The sequence below is a fragment of the Bubalus bubalis genome, chromosome 14 (genome assembly GCF_019923935.1).
Source record: "Bubalus bubalis isolate 160015118507 breed Murrah chromosome 14, NDDB_SH_1, whole genome shotgun sequence".
Lineage (NCBI taxonomy): Eukaryota > Metazoa > Chordata > Mammalia > Artiodactyla > Bovidae > Bubalus > Bubalus bubalis.
The window spans coordinates 15,882,362-15,905,708 of record NC_059170.1 but is presented as its reverse complement, the minus strand read 5'-3'; the positions used below and the strand labels follow the sequence as shown (position 1 = coordinate 15,905,708).

At 45.4% G+C, this 23,347-nt stretch overlaps 1 protein-coding gene across 7 annotated transcripts in view; it reads left to right on the top strand.

Moving 5' to 3' along the window:
• The window catches only part of DHX35 (DEAH-box helicase 35), a 69,616-nt gene that overhangs the window by 35,188 nt on the left and 11,081 nt on the right, over positions 1-23,347 (top strand). For all 7 annotated transcript variants that reach the window (XM_025263472.3, XM_006065913.4, XM_044927653.2 and 4 more), the window contains 10 exons: positions 1,316-1,428; positions 2,351-2,447; positions 3,928-4,086; positions 6,122-6,332; positions 10,714-10,838; positions 14,490-14,544; positions 17,041-17,136; positions 18,869-18,963; positions 19,601-19,678; positions 20,680-20,809. In XM_025263472.3, coding sequence (XP_025119257.2) covers positions 1,316-1,428; positions 2,351-2,447; positions 3,928-4,086; positions 6,122-6,332; positions 10,714-10,838; positions 14,490-14,544; positions 17,041-17,136; positions 18,869-18,963; positions 19,601-19,678; positions 20,680-20,809 — 1,159 coding nt within the window. The remainder of the gene's footprint in view (positions 1-1,315; positions 1,429-2,350; positions 2,448-3,927; positions 4,087-6,121; positions 6,333-10,713; positions 10,839-14,489; positions 14,545-17,040; positions 17,137-18,868; positions 18,964-19,600; positions 19,679-20,679; positions 20,810-23,347) is intronic.

Below are 23,347 nucleotides of genomic sequence, written 5' to 3'. Positions count from 1 at the left end.
CTGTAACTTGCAGCTCTTCTCTGGTCATCCAGTCCTTGAGGCTCGGTTTATGTTATGATTGGTTTTTTGCACACCTTCCTCCCTGGCTTATTCATTGTTTGGGGGAGAGCGGAGCAGTGCCTTCTCCCTTGTTTGTGCATCACTTGTAGCATGCCCATGCTTTGCATGCCATAGGACACAGGAAGGCTGAAGTCACTTGCAGGGAATTTACCTGAAAGAAGGGTGGAGCTGCGTGGGTCTTCATGGCGCAGCATAGTACTTCTCTTGGCCCGAGGCTTGTTCTTTTATGTCTGTGTTTACTCTTCTCAGACATGACTTGGAGGTTGACATGTAGCATGCAGGTATTTTGGAGTTCTATCTAGTCGACTCTTCTAGAAGTGCTCCTCCAAGCCTTTTCATGTTGCACTCGATTCAGTTTCTCAGGGCAACCCTGGATCCTGGTTTCTAGGAGCAGACGTGGACGTGTTTAGGGGAGATACCTGGGAAGAAAAGAAGACAGGCCTGGTGATCCCATGGGTGGGCCTCCTAGGAGAGGAGAATGCAGCGTGTGGCCAGGCCTCAGGGGACCGGGAAGGTCAAGAGCTCTCCCACCAGGCCTCCGTAGAGACTGCAGGCCTGGGGATCAAGTGCCGTTGAAGAAACGTGGCCACCTCTTTGGGTGGAATTGCCAAGAGCCACTTCTCTCAGCGAGGTCCTGTGGGAGCGTGGGAGAAGTGAGGAATTGCCGACCTGCCCATACAGAGTGTAGTGCTGCCTCCTGAGGGGCATATGAAGAGGGAGAGGACTCTGTCCTGCAAACACAGGACCTGTAGATTGCACTTCCAGGAACATCCCTGCCATTCACAGACGTACAGGTTTCCTTTATACAGTGTGTGGTCAGAGCTGTGCTTTCCAGATCAGAAGTACACATCAGCCTGATGTAATCCACCTTTAACTTGAGTTACACCTTCTGACCTAGTCTGTGGTTAAATGCAGTATGGGGGACGGGGGGCGGGTGGGGTAAGATCAATAATCCCTCTGCTGCATGTTGACTTAGGTTCACAGCTGAATGCACTTTAGAAATCTAACCTCGATCATTTCTGTCAAATCTTCAATAGAGTCTGCCAGTGAAATGTGACTCCCCAAAATTATAAGAATAAAAATATGATTTTTTGAATAATTATTTTGTTATCCTTAGTCTGTATTACATATAGCCAATCCCTATCCCCCCACCCCCTGCTCTGCCAGTTTTATATCATTTTCATTCTTTCTGTGAGTTACTATGAACCTTTTTTTTTAATTTGAGCAATGGAGAATTTTTTTTAATTTCTTTTAGAAATTTAGGGATTTCTTTAATCACAACGACACCAGTGACCCAACCAGGGATACGTGCGTGATCCTTACTGTGGAAGGGCGGACATTTCCAGTGGACATCTTCTATCTACAGAGGTTTGACAGTCCTTGCATTTTTAGTCAGGGTGATTGGAAAACCAAGTCTGTTCAGTGGGCTGAGAAGCAGCTGCGTCTGCTTGCAGCTTCTAGGGCAGTGCGCCAGGCTGCTGAGGAAGGGCATGTTTGTCACTGATGGGATGTTCTGGAACCCTCCCTCAGTATTGCTACAGGATTTCAAGTCTCCCTCCAGATGTGCAGGTTTCTATGACTCTGTGGTCCCTGGCTCAGCTGCAAAGAGCAAAATGGGAACAAGGTTGCAGGGAGGAGGGCTCTAGAATGGTCCGAACTGGGCTTTACAAGACTGTCAACTCGGGTGGTATTGGTGATTTGAATCAATTGGTTCTCAGCCCTCTACATCTTAGCAGGAAGGCCTTGGCTGACATTTTTGGGAGGAGCCTCTTTGAACAGGAAAGGGTCATTCTAATTCCTACTCCTTTTCAGTGTACAGAGGAAGACTGGGAGCCTGAGTCAGAGGCAGATAAATCCAGAGAGTTACGGGCCTGACTTCTGAGTCATTTTAGAGGGGCAGGCACCCGTGCGCTCCATCTACTCCCCTCAGACATGCTGCTGGTGGTCAGGAGGGGAAATGGAAAGAATGTGGAATTCAGCAGTGGGACAAGAGACCCACTTTTCCTGGCCAGGGAATCTGCATGCTAAAGATAGGACATTGGTTTGCACGGGCTTTATTGCTTTTCTGTCTCTGCAAATAAAGCCAAAAATAGTAGTTTACATGTAATTATGGATTGTATTTGAATTCTGCGTTAAAAAAAGAATGTTTATTTTAATTATTCATATGCCGATTATCTGCTGGGCAGGCACAAACTAATTTCACAAGGCTTTGCTGGCAGATTACTAAGGTAATTGATCTGTAATTAATGAACATATTCTGGTGATGAATTTATCTCATACATCTTTTCAGTCCTGTTCCAGATTACATCAAATCAACCGTAGAAACTGTGATGAAAATTCACCAGACTGAGGGAGATGGAGACATATTAGCATTTCTCACTGGTCAGGTAATTCCATTGAGCCTTTTTTCCTCTGGCGAACAGACACGTTAAGGCAGTGCCAAATACAGCTTCACTATGCTGTGCTAAGTCGCTTCAGTCGTGTCCGACTCTGTGCGACCCCACAGATGGCAGCCCACCAGGCTCCCCCATCCCTGGGATTCTCCAGGCAAGAACACTGGAGTGGGTTGCCATTTCCTTCTCCAATGCATGAAAGTGAAAAGTGAAAGTGAAGTTGCTCAGTCGTGTCCGACCCCTAGTGACCCCATGGACTGCAGCCCACCAGGCTCCTCCGTCCATGAAAAAATCTTTAAAAAAAGCAGTCTTATGGACTCTGGGGGAGAGGGAGAGGGCGGGAAGATTTGGGAGAATGGCATTGAAACATGTAAAATATCATGTATGAAATGAGTTGCCAGTCCAGGTTCGATGCACGATACTGGATGCTAGGGGCTGGTGCACTGGGACGACCCAGAGGGATGGAATGGGGAGGGAGGAGGGAGGAGGGTTCAGGATGGGGAACACATGTATACCTGTGGCGGATTCATTTTGATATTTGGCAAAACTAATACAGTTATGTAAAGTTTAAAAATAAAATTAAAAAAAAAAAATTAAGTATTATGAATAATAATGAGATAATTTAATCAGAAAAAAAAAAAAAAAAGCAGCACCAAAATGTATACAGAGGCCTATTACTTTACTTAGCCATCGATCTCAAGTTTTATTGTCTTTGTGGTTACTTGATTGCATTAAAAAATTGTTCAGTTTGATGTCATTCATCTGTTGACTCAATTGCCAGAGAATCATTAGCTCCTGCCTGTTCTGTCTGCCAGATGTTTTAAATTTATCAGCTGATTCCAGAGTAAATCCAAGAGCTAAGCCAGTGGGCCGTTTTGATGCCAGGATTGAATCCTGCACGAGGCACATGCTGCGCCTCTGTGTTGCTGCTGCACCTTTTTCCCAGTGACCTTTGCAGCTCACCCTGGAGGGAACAGGTTGGCACACCACTGGAAAAACAACCAGACAGGCCTAAAGGCTCACTCAAGGTTGTAGCTCTGTTCAGAACTACCCTCTAGTTGTAATCATTTCCACTGGCAAGCATTTTCCATTGTTCAGTAATCTTTTCTAGGACAGGCTTACAGCGATTCTGTGTGCCACAGCTTGTCCATATGTATGCCATACTGTTGGCTGCAGTGTATTAAAAAAAAAAACTCAGTAAAATAGTCGTTTTGGTGCATCAGAAATTCTTCTATTGACTGCAGGTAGTGTGGACTTGAGTAATTAATTGGACAGTCACGACTTTTCACCCATTGGCCCCATTGTTTGGTTGCATTTGATCAAATACCACCCCGCTGTGGAGTGTGATGACTCTGAGTCACAGATCTGACTGGATTTATAGTCCCGACCCAATCCTACATTTTCTTGCAGTCAGATAAAATGACATGCTTCGATCTGACCTCGGTTTCTTTGGTCCCCATCTCGATGATTTTAGGAAGAGGTGGAAACTGTCGTGTCAATGCTGATCGAGCAGGCTCGAGCGCTGGGTCAGACTGGGATGAAGAGACACCTCCGGATTCTTCCCATGTATGCAGGACTGCCCTCCTTTGAGCAAATGAAAGTGTTTGAAAGGGTGTCACGCAGTGTCAGAAAGGTGAGACTAACCCAGGGACCAAGGGCGTTTGCAGCCGTCTGTAATCTTGTTGGTGCCCCCTTGCCCTCTACTGGAAAGGTTTATTTTACATTGAAGTAGAACCTGCTAAATAGGAAGGTATTTTAAAGAACTTAAGGTCTGTATTTCTGTGCAGCAGAGCTAAAAACACGCAGAAAGAAATTCCCAGGTAGTCCAGTGGTTAGTACTCTCCTCTTCCACTGCTGAGGGCCTGGGTTCAGTCCCTGGTTGGGAAACTAATTTCCCTCAAGTTTCATAGCCAACCCCCCCCCCAAAAAAAAAAAAAAAACATAAACAAGGATAAAAGCACACAATAAATAATGAGTTGCAAAGATTTCTCAGCCTGCCTCACAGAAAGTTTAGTAATTATCAGAGTAGGTGACTTCTCTTTGCTTCTTTTCTTTCCCTATCACATAACAGTATCTTGATTTAAAGGATTGTCTTGGTGAATTGTGATCAGTCAGAAACAGTAGATTAGCTACTGTAAAATGGTTTCTCAGCCATCTGTTTGAAAAATCAGTTTGCCTGTAGAGCCAAATATAAGTCAGTTAATTTAAGGTGTGGCTTAAAAATACCTAGCCTTGAAATTGGGGTGGGGAAGGGCATGGTGAGAAGCACTAGTTTAAAGGAGCCAGTAGGCAACCAGTCTGTTTGCTCTCTGCCCCTGCCTGGGTCCTGCTGCTTACCCTTCATCTGGTGAGGAAGGGGTAGCAGTGGCCCAGGGTCGCCTTAGAGTGGCTGTTTATCAGCCGGTGGCAGAGAGCACAGTAGTGAGGGACAGCTGGCCTGAGGCTCCACTCCCAGCTTCAGGTCACTTTTAAGAGGGCACCCTGGCCATTGGGATGGAGCTTGCTCAAGTCTGTCCAGTCAAACGTGAACTGTAGCCATCCAGTCAGGAGACCTGGGTTACCCTGTGCACTGGGATGAGTTACTCAACCCCGAGACCTGGTTTTCTCAGCTGTAAAACATGAATAATAGTAACTTTTAGATAGATGGTTTTATAGCATAAAATCGTGACTGTGCTACATAAAAATAGTAGGGAGATTTTGTAAAATGATCTAAGTAAAAGTGCCCGACCAAAGTTCCAAGTGCTATTTATATGTCTCCTGCTGCTTCACACCCTCCAGGGGGCAGCACTCAGCGCCCTTGAAATAAAATGCAAACCCCTCCTGTGGCCCAGAGACCGTGCATGATCAGGTCCCTGCATCCCTTCTAACCTCATCTTTTATTTAATTATCCTGGTCTGTGGCTGCATCGGCTGTTTCTCCTTCCTCTGCCTGGATCTCTGTAGAGCCGGCTGCTGCTTTTTATTCAGGTCTCAGCTTAAAATCATCTTTTAGAGAGGCTTTCTCTGGCCATCTAACCTGAAGTAAGCGTGCTCCATTATTAACATATTATAACATGATATATATATTGAACACTACATAATACTAGAGTATTACCCTATTGCGTTTTCCTCCAAGTGTTCGTCACTGTCTTATGTTCACTGTTTCTCCACCCAGACATTCACACTGGAATGTGGACTCTTGTCCATTGTCCATTCCTAGCACCTTGAAGTGTGCCTGGCAAAGTGCAGACCCTCAGAAAGCAGTTAGAACACAAGTAAAGGGCAGGTACAGGTGGCGATGTGCATCACTTGAGTTGTACAAAAGGTAAAAACTAATGTTTGTTGAATATTTGCTCTGAGCCAAGTACTAGGCTCTAATAATCATTTCATGTATGTTTCACAATTAATCCGCTGAAGAACCCTGGGAGAGGTAAATTTTATTACGGAAACAAACAAACATGTTCAGGAGGTTAAGGAACTTGTCCAAGGTCCCAAGCTTAGGGAGAATTGAAACCCAAGGCACCCTGAGCATGAAATTCATTCTAGTGCATCCAGGATACCTAACTGCCTCTCACAGGTTCTACACTATTGAGGATATCTTGACATCTTTTAGGACTTTGACTCGTTTATTCAGAGTGAAGACAACCAAAACACTTTTATCCTGACTCTCGTTCCTGTGGGGGAACCTAGGTGATCGTGGCCACCAATGTAGCAGAAACCTCCATCACAATCAGCGGGATCGTGTATGTGATTGACTGTGGCTTCGTGAAGCTCCGGGCCTACAACCCCAGGACAGCTATCGAGTGCTTGGTGGTGGTTCCAGTGTCCCAGGCATCAGCCAACCAGCGAGCAGGACGTGGTGGCCGCAGCCGCTCAGGGAAATGTTACCGCCTTTATACAGGTAAGTGTGGCTTTTTTCTCTTTTAGGGGTTTTGCCTTTCTCCTAGTCAGCCTGGGCATCAGAGAATATTACAGGTATCTACCCCTAATAAGCAGAACTTAAGACCCAGATCTTCCTCACAAGGCCTTCTGTAATCTGACCCCCACCACCTTCCTCACTCCAGACATGGCCCTTCTTTGCTACTGTTCCTCACTGGCCAAAGCTAGACCAGTTAAAAAAATATATATTTATTTATTTGGCAGTGCAGAGTGTTAGTTGTGGCATGCAGGATCTTTAGTTGCAGCATGGGAACTCTTAGCTGGGACATGTAGAATCTAGTTCCCCGACCAGGGATGGCACCCCAGGGTCCCCTGCATTGGGAGTGAGGAGTCTTAGCCATTGGACCACCGTTGAAGTCCCATGAATTACCAATTATTTGCCACCCCTTTTCTGACCTAGTCTGGGCCTTGGCCTGTCAGCAGCTGTGTGACACGTAGCTTGAACCCTTGTTCTGTCTTTCTTAACATTCTCTTAGCATCCTGTGGCATTTTTTTTTTATTCTGGGATCCTTGAAACCCTGTGGGGCCCCACAGTGGGTTCCATCTTTCCTCTGGTTCAGAGCACCTTTGCAGAGCCGAACCAGCAGGGTCTCTCCTGAGACTCATTGATAGCAGTTGGTCAGCTCCTGCTCCATGCTTGACTTTGAAGGAGCAACATGAAATTACAATGAAGACGGTCTTAGCCCTTAAGGAGTTTTCTCTCCAACTAAACAGTTTTGTCTACAGAAAATGAGGTCTCCAGAGCTGCTCTTTACTTCATTGTGCTCTCTTCTGTGGGTGACAGTGTCAAGGTTTCTCTCAATTATCTAGATTAAATTTTCAAATCATTTTTAATTCCCTTCTCTGTCCAGTATCCCTCTGCAGTCACTTAACCAGATCCGGGGATTTTACCTCATATCTCTCCTTTCCTTTCAGATTACCATCATCCTTGTTCAGTCCTTGACATCATTTATTCTTTTTCACAGATGTTTACAGAGCACTTGCTCTGTGCCAGGCATGGAAATCTAAAGCCAGTTGAGATACGGTCTGAGGCCACATGGCTGAGAGCCTGGTGGTGGAGGCAGGCTTATGAACAGATTAGCATGTTACGGTGTGATAGAGTTGCCATAACTGAATGAGCCTTGGAAGCAGACAGCAGGGAGTTATTCCTACTGGGGAGGGCTTCACAGTCCATAATTGAGCCTGATCTTACCGGCTACTCAGTAGTTAATCCAGGTGAGGGGATAGCAGCGGGGGTTAGATTTCATCACAGCAAGCAGAGGACGTGGAATGTACTAGTACTTGAAGGGGAGGAACAGGGTAAGAAGGATTCGTGGAAGGGAGGGAGAATGCAGAACCTGAAGCCAGAGAAGTAAGGTTCTTCCTCTGAAGGTATTAAGAGGGAATAACGGAAATAGAAAGAGGAAAGCCAGTTTCAAAGGCGAACTGAAATATGGGGAAGAGGAATTTTCAGGAAACTTAAATTTTTTTTAATGAGGTGAAATTTACATAACATGAAATTAACCCTTTTAACTTGAACAGTTCAGTGGCATTATTATCTTCACAGCGTGCAGCCACTACCTTTATCTAGTTAGGAAACATCTTGATCACTCTAAAGTAAAAGTCCTTACCTGTTAAGCAGTATTTCCTTCTTCATTTCTCCCTGCTGCCAGCCTCTGACAACCAGCAATCTTTGTTGTCGTTTTGGATGGTCAGGTGGCCCTCTGTATCCATAGATTCAACCAACTGCAGATTGAAAATATTTGGGAAAAAAAATTCCAGAAAGTTTCAGAAAGCAACACTTGAAGTTGCCTACACACCAGCAACAGTTCATATAGCGTTTACATTCTATTAAGTACTGTAAGTATAGAGATGATTTTAAGTATTCAGAGGATGTGTGTAGGTTATATGCAAATATTGTGCCATTTTCTGTGAGGGGCTTGAGCATCCTCAGATTATGGTATCTTCAGTGGGGGAGAGGGGTGTCCTGGAATCAGTCTGCTGTGGATACCAAGGGATGAGTATTTTGGATATTTCACATAAATTAAATCATATAATGTGACATTTTGTGTCTGGTTTCTTTCATTCAACATAATGTTTTCCAGGTTCATTTACAGTGTATCAGTACTTTATTTCTTCTTATGGCCGAATAATATTCTATTGTATGAAGGTACCACAGTTTGTTTATCAGTTGATGGTGGTTTCTGCCTTTTGGCTGTTGTGAATAGCGCTGCTGTGAATAAGCATGTACGTGTGCCTCAGTCTGTGTTTTTAATTCCTTTGGATACACAGCTCGGAGTAGAATTGCAGGGTCACATGGTAATTCTTTATTTAACCTGAGGAACAAGCCAGCATCATCTCATGCCCCAGTGAAATCAAACAGCAGGCTGTAGACTAAAGATAGGCAAGTGGACTTGGGTAAAGGGTGTGGGCAGCTTTAGTGGAGGTGAGGTTGCGGGGAGACCAGCTGACAGTAATGGGGTGCAGCAGATCCAGACTCTAGGTTTCCTCCGCCAGCCTGCTTCCAGAGATCACAGCTCTGAGCAGGGCGCTGCCTGCTCTGACCATTAACAGTTCCCCACGTCCTTCCGGGACTTCCTGGCTTGTCTCTGCCTGCTGTCCGCCAGCACTGACCCCGCACTGCACCCCTGCTGCACTACTCTGTCTTCTGAATCTCCCTTCTGTCTTCCCACACCCGCTTCTCACACCGTTGGTCCCTTTCCCTGGGCTGTTTCCTCTGCCCGGCGGGTCGGCCTCGTCCCTGGCTTCCTCTCCCGGGTGTCAGTGCCCTAAATCCCTTCTCCCCTCAGCCGTCCTCCGTCCACCCTTCAGCCTCCATTTCTCCTTGGGAGGACCCTCCACTGGGACCTAGCCTGATCCTCATCTCGGTCCCAGACCCCTCTGAATCACGGAAATGTCTCAAAAGCTGTTGGCCCACAGCTCCTGCAGCCTTTGGCCCAGTGCCTTTGTGTACTCGGGTCCTCAGTAGACTCAAGTGTCCTTGAACTTAACTGAAGTGTCCTTGAACTCTTAAGAAGCACCTGCTTCCTATGAGCATCTTCATCAGGATCGTCCTCTTACCTGATCGCAGTGTGCTTGGAAAATGTGGTTATCCTACCAAAAGGCTACCCCACAAACGCTCTTGAAACTTGAAGGGAATATCCCATTTGGAACTTCCTGCCGTTGCCTGTTTGGAGAAGGAAATGGCAACCCACTCCAGTGTTCTTGCCTGGAGAATCCCGGGGACGGGGGAGCCTGGTGGGCTGTCTCTGGGGTCGCACAGAGTCGGACACAACTGAAGCGACTTAGCAGCGGCAGCCATTGCCTATTACCCGGAACCTTCCAGGTGGGCCCATGCATTTAATGATTTGTATCAATCAGCTTACAGAATATTTATTGTCTCTTTTGTCAAACTAAAGTTTTTTTTTTTGAGTCCTTCAGTGATAGTGCTGTTTCTTCATGACACCTTTTGTTCTGCTCTGACTTTTCTCTGGTTAATTAAAGATTTATGTTGGAAGCTAGGCCACCTTTGTGTGAAGGAGGGTGTGCACAGGTAAAATGTTGACTGATGTGGGAGGATTTTGTCTATAATCCTTCTCTAAATGATCCATAGACTTTCTGAATATACACAAAAAGGGTTTAATCTCTTCCTCCCTGTTTTTTTCCCTCACCCTTTTTATCTAGCTTCTTTATAAAGGCTTCCCAGAGTCTCTTACCCTTCCTCCCCCCTCTCCTGCCCCTCCCGTCTTGGCCTCCTGAACCCTGTGGTGCCTTTTCCTGTTCGAGTTCACCTTTTGTTCCTGATGGTGTGTGTAAGCATTCATTAATCCGTTCGGGGCAGCATTGGATTCTGGGAGTGACGTATGTGCCTGGCTTGATTTAAAAAGTTGGACAATTTTTGGTCTTTAGGAGATTTGGTCATTTTTTAATATTTTAGAGATATTTTGGTTATATTCTGGTTTTATTTGGTAATTTATCCTGAAATTGTTCTTTGCTTTTCTGTATAGTCCTTTGCTCCTTGGCTCCGTCCCTAACAGAGGGAATGGAAACAGGGCACCCCCAGTATCACTTGTTGCTTCGTTTTAATGTTTTGCTAACAAGAATCACACTGTAAAAAGCATTCTAAAGTAAAAGGGCATACTTTTATAAAGACATATTGTTAAAATATATGTATCTAAAGTTGAAAAAAAAAAGGGGGGTCTTTCCTAAATAGGAAGCAGTGTTCTATCACAGTATCGTATGAGTCTGAGCCTAGACTCCTAGAGCCCCTCGTTAAAGTGAGAGAAGGACAACGTTTCTTTGGCAGAATGGTCACATTTGATTGTGACATTTGATCCCCAACAGTTCTGATTTCCTATCCCCAGAGGAAGCCTTTGACCAGCTGCCTCAGTCCACTGTCCCTGAGATGCAGCGGAGCAACCTGGCCCCCGTCATCCTGCAGCTGAAGGCGCTGGGGATCGACAACGTCCTCAGGTTTCACTTCATGTCGGTAAGTCCTGCCTTCCATCTGCAGCCGTCGGGACACTGGAATGCTCCCAGAGGGGTGCTGACATCGGTACAGAGCATGCTACCTTTCTGGTGTTTTTCACTTAGCCACGGGTATCATGTGCAGGGTCTAGGGGAGAATAGCCAGACAAGGGTGACAACTTCTCTTCTTGTCTGTTGGGGGAGAGAGAGTAAGTGGAGTAATGATAGGGTCTGTGCCCTGTGCTCTGAGAGACACAGGAAAGGCCCGCAGCCCAGTTAAGTCATGTCTGAGGCGAGACCTGAAACCCAAGTGGGATTTTAGTGAGTCGGGCGGGGTGGAGTGATCCAGGAGTGTGTCGGCATGATAAAGAAGTATCCCGACTGGGGAAGCCAGGAGGTCTATGGTGGAACTACAGGGAAAGTCCCTACAGCGGATTGCATTTCTGATTATTTCCGGGAGTGGGTTTATTGGGTCAAAGGCCATAATCATTTTGTAGGTCCTCGATACATGGCCGAATTCCTTTACAGGTATAAGCTTGCGTAGTGCATGCATGCCTGACTCACTGGCCACCCATCCTGCCGTGTTATCTTCTTTTAGAGTTTTTCTAATTTGGTTGGTGGGAGGAAGACGGAAAAATATTATCTCTTATCTTTTTTGATTTCTCATAAGGTTAAAAAAATTATCAGTTCAGTTCAGTCGCTCAGTCATGTCCGACTCTGTGACTCCATGAACTGCAGCACGCCAGGCCTCCCTGTCCATCACCAACTCCCAGAGTCCACCCAAACCCATGTCCATTGAGTCGGTGATTCCATCCAACCATCCCATCCTCTGTCGTCCCCTTCTCCTCCTGCCCTCAATCTTTCCCAGCATCAGGGTCTTTTCAAATAAGTCAGTTCTTCACATCACGTGGCCAAAGTATTGGAGATTCAGCTTCAGCATGTCTTTCCAGTGAATATTCAGGACTGATCTCCTTTAGGATGGACTGTTTGGATCTCCTTGCAGTCCAAGGGACTCTCAAGAGTCTTCTCCAACACCACAGTTCAAAAGCATCAAGTCTTCAGTGCTCAGCTTTCTTTATAGTCCAACTCTCACATCCATACATGACCACTGGAAAATTATCAGCCACTTTATATTTCTTCTGAATTAAACTATTTTAGTGTTTATTAGTGATTTTTAAGAGTCCTTTAACTATTAAAGCCTTAACTAGTTAAAACTATTGACCTTTGTCTGTAGTATTTCTTGTAAATAGTTCTAGTTGTTTGTATGTTCTTGTTTGTTTAGTTACGTGCAGCCCCTGTAAACGTTTCCACAGCAAGATCTTTCTACCTTTGCTCTGTGATTTTCTTTCTTTTCTTGTGCTTGTGAAGCACTTCCCCATATCTCAGTCAGTTAATAAATACTCAGTCATGTTTTCTTCTTGAATTTTTATGACTTGAAAACTTGTATTGTTTTGACTCTCTATTCTAGCCCAACCTTGTTGATGTGTGTAACTAGGCTAGATTCCTGGATGATAAAGTCCCTGATGTTGCATGAACAGTGCAAATAGTAACCAACATTAGAATATGTTTGACTTCTCTAGGAGAAAGAAATGCAAATTGAAATAGCGGTTCCACTCTACATTAATTGAATGATCAAACATAAAGAAAAATGATAAAGTCCCGCTGACACAACTTGGGGGAAATGGTTTTGTATTCTGTTTCAGTCCTCATGGAGGACTTTCTGACATTATGAGCTGTAGCAATGGCTGGTATTTCTTCTTGGGAAATTTTCTCCTGAAAATAATTCAAAAGAAGCAAATAACTTATATGTAGGATAATGATTATAGTATCATTTTATATTAAATTTAAAAATATAATAATGAAAATCATAAACTTTTGGACAGCTGAGAAATGAAGGAAATACATATAAATACATCTTCATATATTCCCTTCTGGTTATTTTCCCCTGAAATTGTGGGTTTTTTTTTAACAGTTGAAATCACAGGATGCATATAATTTTATATATTTAGCAGTGATAATTACAGTAGCAAAGAACTGAAAACCACTCAATTGCCCAGTAGCAAGAAAGGTGCTTATTTCATAGTGTATGACCTTGTTGGAATAGCATGCAGCTGTCCCAGGGTCATCACTGTGAAGCGGCCATGAGTACAAGGAACAGTGGGAGCAGAACACCAGGCAGTGAGAAAAGCAAACACAGTCCTTCGAGCTGCATTAAAACTGTTTTTATGTGATCTCCAATCAGATGAGGCCTTGGAGAAATACTAGTAAGTGTGTGTTGAGGTGAAAATCTTCTGGATGTGATTGGGGGAGGAGGGGGTAAAGGTGTGGGCTTTTTGATTGATGATGAATCCCAAGAGCAGAATTCATCAGGCCTGGGGATTGCCTGCACACAGGGCCAAGGATTAAAAGGAGTCCAAGAGGGCCTGTCTGTTTTGTTCTGTAATTATTCAGAACCTCATTCAGTGCTCGGTCATTCCCTGTTACTCATGTAGTCTCGGTGTAAAGACAGTGGTCAAGCCCCCTTTTAGGTGCTGTGGGTATGTTTCCTCTTTGTAAAGTAGGATGTCGTGGGCACTGGGGAAGGACTAGTGAATCAGTTATGTGATTTAGTCCACAGCGATTTGTTGAAGCCCTGGTGTGTCGTGAGTCAGGTCTAGTTCTGCCCTCGTCAGTATGTTCCTGCAGTCAGCACAGCTTCCAGAAGTACACCTTTGTTCCTTGGCAGTCCAGTGGGTGTGAAGTGAAGTTGCTCAGTTGTGTGTGACTCTGCGATTCCGTGGACTCTAGCTTACCAGGCTCCTCTATCCATGGAATTTTCCAGGCGAGAGTACTGGAATGGGTTGCCATTTCCTTCTCCAAGTGGGTATGGCAGAGTAGAAAAAACAAGACCTGAGTTCTGTCTCTGGCTTTGCCACCAGTGGCCTCTAGGATCTTGTTCAAATGTCTTTTACATTTTGTTATTCACTTTGCTCACCTGCAAAAGTATGTATTTAAAATACATTTGTTGTGAACGCATTTAGAAAAAAGTTATGCAATTTGCAAAAGGACTCTAATTTTATTATGTGGCTAATGAATGAAATAGTTTAGGAGATAGTAGTGATGCTTTGCATACAGTAGTAGGTGTTCAATAAAGGTTTGTGGAAAGAAAGAAGACAGTGAGGATCCAGAGACTCAGACTGAAAGTCACAGTATCAGCTTTGTTAAACTTCAGATTGTCTGGCATTCTCTCTTTATTTCCAGAAGTTCAAATTCAACTGATGTTAGTTAGTCCCTGTAGGGAGGGCCTGGGGCAGAGCTCTGGGTGATACAAAGATGAATCATCCATCAATACTGCAGTATCATGAGGCTTCTTAGAAGGCTGAGACATGAGGTAAAAAGTAGAGATCTTTGATGAGAGTTTAGGGAAAGCAAGAAGGTAGGTCACGGTAAGGACCCATCTCTTCTGATGGGAGTGGAGCATGAGGGAAAGCGTCAAAGGAAATGTTTACTCAAGCTGAGATTGAAGACCAAGGAGTAGGAAGGGTGCCGAGAGGGAGAGGAAGGACATCTCCAGAGTGGAGGCTGGGAAGTCTGGGGCGTGTTAAAGCGAAGAGTGGGTTTGAGCAGGAAACAGTCGCCTTGTTATGGCTGGTGCCTGATGAAATTAACTTGGGGGGATTTATGCTTCTTACAGCCACCTCCAGCGCAGTCGATGGTTCAAGCACTGGAGTTACTCTATGCTCTGGGAGGTACGTCTGTCTCTTACTCTGTGTTTCTTACATATTTATTAGTATGTGATATTAGGTTGTATTCACTCTAGGGCTCTTGGTATCTTCAAGGATGGACTTGGTTCTTCCCATATATATGATCCTCTCAGTGACATGTAAGCTTATCGAAATAAGATGGGACCATGATTGATCCCTGGGTTGAGAAGATCCCCTGGAGGAGGGCATGGCAACTCGCTCCAGTATTCTTGCCTGGAGGATCCCATGGACAGAGGAGGCTGGCAGGCTACAGTCCATGGGGTTGCAAAGAGTCAGACACAACTGAGCAACTAACACTTCACTTTCACTTTATGATCGGATCATGAAATCCAATCGTGACAATAAATTTATGAAGCATGTCAATACATCAAAAGCTTTTAATAACCATCACTATAGCTATACTTCCTAAGAGACACCTGGAAGATTCTTTTACCAATATTTCAGCTGTCACCCCGCTGGGCCTTATTCTCTGTCCCTGACACCGTTCTGAAACTGCTCAGTGTTCTCTCCCTAAACCCCCTTCCTTCCACTCCTGGAGTTCCCGTGGAGGATTGGGTAGAATACTGGCCTATGATATTGTTGGGACAAGGAGACACCATATTATGGAGGAACTCCTATTCTCTTGTTTGAAAATGTGGTATTTATCTTAAAATAGAGAAAATTGTGGCCTAAATTCACCTCTTTTGGAAGTGTCTTTTCTGTGAAGGTTGCCTCCAATGAAGATAATATCCAGTTTGATATTAAATTTCAGTGGCAGTTTTGTTCTTTAAGATTTTTTTTAGTTCTTAAGATCTTTATTGAGGTATAATTCATAAACCGTGTAATTCACCCATTTAAAATGTACAATTCAAGTTAGCCCCAAATGTTGTTGCTGTTCAGTCACTAAGTCAGGTCAGACTCTTTGCGGCCTCATGGACTATGGCACACCAAACTCTTCTGTCCTTCCCTGTCTCCTGGAGTTTTCTCAGATTCATGTTCATTGAGTCAGTGATGCTATCTAACCATCTTATCCTTTGTCAGCCCCTTCTGTTCCTGCCCTCAATCTTTCCCAGCATCAGGGTCTTTCCCAAGAGTTGACTCTTCGCATGAGGTGTTCAAAATTTTGGAGCTTCAGTTTCAGCATCAGTCCTTCTGATGAATATTCAGGTTTGATTTCCTTTAGGATTGACTGGTTTGATCTCCTTAACTGTCCAAGGGACTCTCAAGAGTCTTCACCAGCACCACAGTTTGAAAGCATCAATTCTTCAGCGCTCAGCCTTCTTTATGGTCCAACTCTCACATCCATACAGGACTACTGGAAAAACCACAGCCTTGACTATACAGACCTTTGTCATCAAAGTGATTCTACTTTTTAATACGCTATCTAGGTTTGTCATAGTTTTTGTTCCAGGGGTCAAGTGCCTTTTAATTTCATGGTTGCAATCACGGTCCACAGTGATTTTGGAGCCCAGGAAAATCTGTTACTGTTTCTGTTTTTTCCCCATCTATTTGCCATAAGTGATGGGGAGAAAAATGGAATTTTCCATAGTTTTTTGTGATCCACACAGTCACAGGCTTTTGCGTGGTAAGTGAAGCAGAAATGAATGTTATTTCTGGAATTCCCTTGCTTTCTCTGCGACCTAGTGAATGTTAGCAATTTGATCTCCGCTCCCTCTGCCTTTTCTAAACCCAGCTTGTACATCTGAAAGTTCATGATTCACACACTGCTGGAACCTAGCTTGGAGGATTTTGAGCATTACCTTGCTAGTGTGGGAAGTGAGTGCAGTAGTCCAGAGGTGATGCAGAGAAAACAGCAGGAGAGGTGGCAGAGAAGCCAGACAGTGTGGGTCATGGAAGCTGGGGAAGAGTATTTCCAAGGAGCTGTAGTTAGCAGGCGCAAAGACTGCTGGGGGCCCTAAGGAAAGTGCCCTCTGTGTTTGGCACTATCTGGTTGTGGGTTGGGCCCTTGGAGAGGGCAGGTTCTGGGGAGAAGTAGAACCAGGAGAGGGTGGGGGCCGGAGGCGGCTCTGGGGCCATTTCCTTATACTTAGGTCTTTACATAGAGGCCATTGTTGTTTAGTCCCTAAGATATGTCCCAACTCTTTGTGACCCCATTGACTGTAGCCCACCAGGCTCCTCTGTCCATGGGCTTTCCCAGGCAAGAATACTGGAGTGGGTTGCCATTTCTTCTTCCCTCCAAGGGATCTTCCCGACCCAGGGATTGAACCCGCATCTCCTGCATTGGCGGGTGGATTCTTTACCACTGAGCCACCAGGGAGGCCCATAGAGGCCATTAGAATTAATTTTTCAAAATTGAGTATTCAAGAGCTCCGAGGAAATCTTTTCTTTTTCTACTGTAACAGCGATCAGGTTGAAGCTAATAGTGTATGATTCATCTCCTGGATACACCTTAGCTAGCATGTATTGCCTTTTATTCTCCCAACAACTGTACATCTTCCTATACTGGTACGTGCCTTCTGCCTTCTGTTGTTCTTACGGCAGGTCTGGACAAAGACTGTCGCCTAACTGAACCGCTTGGCATGAGAATAGCAGAGTTTCCTTTGAATCCCATGTTTGCAAAAATGCTGCTTGAATCAGGTAGGTGGAGACCAGCGGCTCTCATTGATTTTATTTTGTCCGGAAAGTTGTTTCTCAGATTCTGTGTGCCTTGGGGGAGAGGGCACAGTGTAGCGTGTGTCAGCATTTTTTTTAAGCACTGAAGGAGTTTTCATCTAAAGATGTCTGCTTTGGGGCACGTTGTTAACTTGTGATTCAAGGTCCGTCGTCATTAATTCAGGAAACGCTTTTGTTTGCTTCCTGTGGGTCTGACACCTGAGTTTTTGTAAGAATTTGTGGTGAAAAATACACAACATAAAACTTACCATTTTACTCATTTTTAAATACAATTAAAAATGTTAAAACGGACAGTTGTGCAGCGTTAAGCACTTTCACATTGTTGTCCAACCACCACCACCATCCGTCTCCAGAACGTTTTCATTTTTGTCAAACCGGAACTCTACCCGTTCAACACTTAACTCCCATTCTCCCCTCCCCCAACCCCTGACAACCACTGTTCTACTTCCTGTCTCTATGAATTTGACGATTCTAGGAACCTCATGATAGTGGAGTCATACAATATCTGTCTTTTTGTGACTGATTTTTTCAGTTGGTACAGTGTCTTCAGGGTTCCTCTTGTATCATGTGTCAGGATTTTTTTAAGGCTGAGTAATATTCCATTGTACAAATAGACCATTCACCTGTTGGTGGGTTCCTAGGGAGCTGCCACCCTTTGGCTTTTGTGAACAGTGCTGCTCTGCGCACAGGTGTACAGGTATGTGCTTGTGTCCCTGCTTTCACTTCTTTGAGGTCTAATACTTAGGGTGGAATCACTTGCTCGGTGATTCTGCATTTATTTTTTTGAGGAATCACCACAGCGTCCTCCACTTTGTATTTGCACTACCCATAGGCAAGAGTCCCAGTTTCTCTGACGCTTTCAGATTTTTATGAGAATATTAGTTAAGGGATCAAAGTGTAGAGCCTCAAGATCCTCTCATATTTAGAAGTCAAAATCCTCTGGAGACTAGAGACTGCACTCGACACCCCCAACAGCCCAGAGAAGGGAAATACTAGTTCTGTCTTGCTTTGGTCTAACTTTATATTCACTGGCAGTCAACAAAGCTGTGTTTCAGATTAAGTGTGGTGAAAGTTAGCTATAGTTGTGTCTTGGAGCTACCGGGCTTGCATTGAGAGGCAGGAAAGATCATTTGTGAGGCTGGAAGCTGTGGGGGAGCGTGCAGGGCAGTTCACTCCATCTGATGCCCTGGAGGGCTGGTTGCTACAGACTGTGCCCAGGTGCCAGCAGCTGTGGCCCGCTGCATGCCTCCCTGGTCTAGGTATGCCTCAGCCTTGCCCAGTGAAGTGAGCCCTGTTGAGAGGAAGGCCACCTCATAGAAAGATCCCAGAGCAGAGGGACACAGCCCACGTATTCCCTGCCCCCTCTCCCTCTTAGGCTTTCTTCTAGGATTCCAGGTGTCCACCTAGAGAGGAGGGAGCACGTATGGAGCTGACCTACCCTAGTTGAGTCTCATGGCAGAGTCCTTTGGTGTGACCGCTGCAGAATGGAGTCCTTCCAGGCCTCCATTCATCTGGACCATGCATACAGAGCATCCCATTTGGCAGGGTGAAGTGTTTATATAAGATTTTAAAATGAAGCTATGTAGAAATAGATGATCTTGGTTTATAGTACGCTGCAAGGCAAACATCAGAGAACATCTTTTTCTTCTCGTGACACATGATATGTTTGAAATCAAACATGCGTTTTGTTTTATAGGGAATTTTGGCTGTTCTCAGGAAATTCTGAGCATTGCCGCCATGATGCAGATCCAGAATGTCTTTGTGGTCCCCTCAAACCAGAAGTCTCAGGCTGTAAGTCTGACTTTTTCCCCAAGCTGTTCATACAAGTCTTGCTCACTTTGGGCTTTCGTTCGTTAAAATTGCCCACGGGCTGCTGGTGACAGAGCAGCTTCAGTTGGGAGTGTTTATCTTACTTTGTGCCTGACAGTGTGCCAGAATTTTTCCTGCATCATGTCATTTTATCTTCAGTGTGAACTTGGGAGGGAGGTATTACTGTCACCATTTCTAGAGATTGAGGCGCAGAAAAGTTCAGTAACTTACGGCTGCTCAGCCAGAATTGGTGGAGTTGCCTTTCACGGTCCAAATCTTAACCATTGTCTTACTGACTTCATAAGTAAGGGAGGTTGTTTTCAAGGCTGCTCTGGGGGCAACCTTGGTGGGCTCATTAGGGATGCCAGGAGCTCTTGCCTGGGCACAGCAGGCCTGGCACAGCCAAGCTGCTGACAGGGCCCGCCCAGCCCAGGCATCCGTGATGAGTAGATGGGTGAATGCTGGAACGACTGTGAAGGAAAAGTTGTGATATTGATGTACACTTGAAATTAAGACAGTGTTGTAAATGAATTATACCGAGCTATTCATCCTGTAATGTTACCTCTAGGACAAGAGGCTCACAGGAGTCAGCTTCTAAACATTGCCTTATTCTTTCCAGATTCGAGTGCACCGAAAATTTGCTGTGGAGGAGGGTGACCATCTTACCATGCTCAATGTATATGAAGCATTTATCAAAGTAAGCACAGTTGCCACTGCAAAGGCCCCCTCCATGCTCCCGTCCATTGGAGGTAGTCTCTTGTTCAGTCGCTTATTCGTGTCCAGCGTTTTGAGACCGTGTGGACTGCAGCACGCCAGGCTTCCCTGTCCTTCACTATCTCCTGCAGTGCTGCTGCTGCTGCTGCTAAGTCGCTTCAGTCATGTCCGACTCTGTGCGACCCCATAGACGGTAGCCCACCAGGTTCCCCCATCCCTGGGATTCTCCAGGCAAGAACACTGCAGTGGGTTGCCATTTCCTTCTCCAATGCATGAAAGTGAGAAGTGAAAGTGAAAAGCTCAGTCGTGTGAAAGTGAAAGCTCAGTCGTGTCCGACTCGTAGCGACCCTATGGACTACAGCCCACCAGGCTCTTCCATCCATGGGATTTTCCAGGCAAGAGTACTGGAGTGGGGTGCCATTGCCTTCTCTGCTCCTGTAGTGCAGTTTGCTCAAATTCATGTCCATTGAGTTGGGGATGCTATGTAACCATCTCTGCCACCCCTTTCTTCTTTTGCCCTTGGTCTTTCCCAGCATCAGGGTCTTTTCCAGTGAATCGGCTCTTTGTATCAGGTGGCCAAAGTATTGGACTTACGCATCAGTACCAGACCTTCTTGTACTTGCCTGTTGTCAAGTAAAGTGATAACCTTGAGCTGCCAGAGAGGGAAGGTTGATTTACAAAGAGCCACAGGGAAGGGTTCTGTCTGATAGTTGGCCACTCTCATGGAGATACTTAAGACTGCTTATTGTTAAGTTCTCACTTGCCCTTTAGCACAAGAGAGTGAGATCGGACAGCAGTCAGATGGTGAGCAGGGTGATCAGCGTCTGTGTAGAGAGATGGGGCCCCAAAGGGCTCGTAATGACTTGAAGACCTTGTCCCATTAAGGAAGCTAAAGAGGGCAGAGTTGAGTGGCGCCCGCCACACAGCCTCCGTTGAGAGTTGTCTGTGCTCTCTCACCCTCGCTGTGTGTGCGTTGTCCTGCAGCACAACAAGAACTCCCAGTGGTGTCAGGAACATTTCCTGAATTACAAGGGCCTCGTCAGAGCTGCGACAGTGAGGGAGCAGTTGAAAAAGCTTCTCGTCAAGTTTCAGGTGCCCAAGAAATCTAGTGAAGGTAAGAATAAACTGCCACTGCTCATGACGCTCCTCTCTCTGCCCTGTGGAGTTGCATTCTTAGCGTTCTCAGGCCGGGCGGTGTGAGGCAACACAGTATACTCTGGACCCACACTGGGCTCATGTTTTGAATTACCTGCGTTGGTGAAAAGCTGCATGTGAAGGGAGCATGTTCCCTCCGCCAAGGAGGTCTGTTTTCATTTCCGAGGGCTGTTTTTATTTAAAATTTTTAACAAGCCCTGACAACACTTAGGAATCATTACCATTCTTTACCTCATTGTATGCCATGTGGTTAATTTTCCCTATTGTAGGCTTTGCAAGAAAAATGACTTTTACGTGGATAACATTTATGGCCATTCCGTATAAACTGCCTTTTATTTTCAGCTACAGGTGTTACTAAAGCATGTACTGTGTGTTTAGCCTAGACAGTCGCCAGGTGAGACGGAAGTGCTATGTAAGACAGTCTCTGGCCTCTGGCAGTGCCAGTGACTCCTGTTAGTTGAGGACATGCTCGGTTACACCACGGGGGTTTTACTTAATATTCTCTCACTTACTCTGCTACTCCAGGGTGTAGGTGATGTTATCCTTATTTTACAGAGGAGTTGTAAGGTCCCAGGGAGAAGTTAATTTAAGTTCGGGACAACACAGCTGGTAACTAGCAAAGATGGGCCTGTGTGGCGCCAAGGCACGCTTTCAGGGGGGTGGTGTGTCTGCTCAGCCAGTCAGCAGTTGTCTTTTGAACACCTGCTGTGTGCCAGGCCCTTGGAAGCACTCTTGGCACTACTAGCTCTTACTAACTAACTGCAGCGCCCGTTATAGGCCCAGCAGGGCTGTGTCTTCATACGTGAGTTCATTTAGTGCTCACAGAGCTCCAGTGAAACATGCGCTGCTGTGATCCCCATTCTTCAGATGAGAAAAGTGGGCTGAGAGGCAGTGAGTGATGTGCCACATGGGGGTCGCACAGTGAGTGTACAGTGGCCTCAGAGCTCAGGCAGTTTCATTCCAGAGCTTTATGTTGCTTTCGTACTAAGGGAGACTAATTACATGATGACAAAGACGCGGTTCTTACTGTTGAAACAGTGCAGTGACGAGAGAGATTCCTACAGACACACAAAGTCCTGCACATGAGATTGTCAGTTGTCTTAGAGACTACAGGAATAGATGTTTGAGTGCTCATGGTGTACAGTGATGGGGATTGTAGTAGGAATGCAGGGAAGATGGAATCCTGGGGTCGGGGGGGACTGAGAGGGCTCACAGAGGGCCTTGAGTGGTGGTGGAAGTCCAGTTGAGCAGACTGGGTGGATTAGAAACCAGTGGCAAAGGGCTCACTAGGCAAGGAGGACTGTGGAGACAAGTGCTGGCAGAGGGGAGCATATCAGATGCTCAGAGGGTGTTGATGGATGACCACGTTCCTAAGAGAGGGAAGCATTGAGCCCGGGTGATTGGGTAAAATATCATCAGTACAAACAGGAAGCTCACAGAGGCAGCTAACTGGGGAGAAGCTGATCAAGCGCCTGTCTCCCAGGAGATAGAGAGCAGCCATACATCTGCATCTTTGTTTCTTAACCTGTTTTTCATTATCAGCTTGAAACAGCAGAAATGTGTCTTGGAGGCTCCAAAGGAAGAGCTCCAATTCTTTGGGCCTCAGTGAAGAAAGAATTTAGGAAAACACAAAGTGACAGATAAGAAGCGATTGATTAGAATAAGATGCTTGTGAGGCTTACAAGCGGGCGGGCAAGAAGGTGCCACACGGAGAACTTAGTGGGCTGCAGCTTTATAATTGAAGGGAAATCGGGGGAGGGGAAAAAGACCACCTTGTTCCTCATTCTTGAGTGGACATCAAGCTTCCATCTTCAGGTCCTCCTCCCCATCAGGCCAGGGAGCTTTCTTGTCCCTACATGGTCAAACAGGGACTGTCATGGTGCAGTGAAAATGAGCCAGAAGGTGGTAATGTAGACTAAAATGTGGTAAATCAGTGCAGGTTTCAGGATAACGCCACCTTTCCTCATGTTTTTGTTTTTAGCGTGGGCAGAGAAGCGTGACCTAAGAATCGTTAGCTTCCTGAGCTCACTGATGTGGGGTCTCATGCCACCATTCTTTCAGTGCTTTTGAGCATGTCTCCTGCTTCTGTTGCATGGTTTTGTTTTGAAGCAAGCCTGCTGGATTTTGTGGTTAATCATACCTGCTTTCTTGAATGATCATTAACTTAAATCTCCTATACTTTTTCACTACTTAGAATTCCCTAGTGGGATTAACTGTTTATCACCTGCTTTGTCCCTTCACTTTGTCCCTGTCAAACCCCTCGCTCAGGAGAAGAGTTACGTTGAATTTAAATTCTTTTTACCAAGAGAAATTCAGTACTAAGGGATAAGATTTTGTAAGATAGGGTTGAGCTCTGGAGGGCCACAATCCTTGTAATATTTAAGATTTCCCACTATCCTACCCCTTAAGGAGAGCAGTTTTTACCCCTTGGAAATGATCTCATTTTGGTAACAATGCACATTCTGCATAGATACTTCTTTTGGGCAAGTGGAGAGAA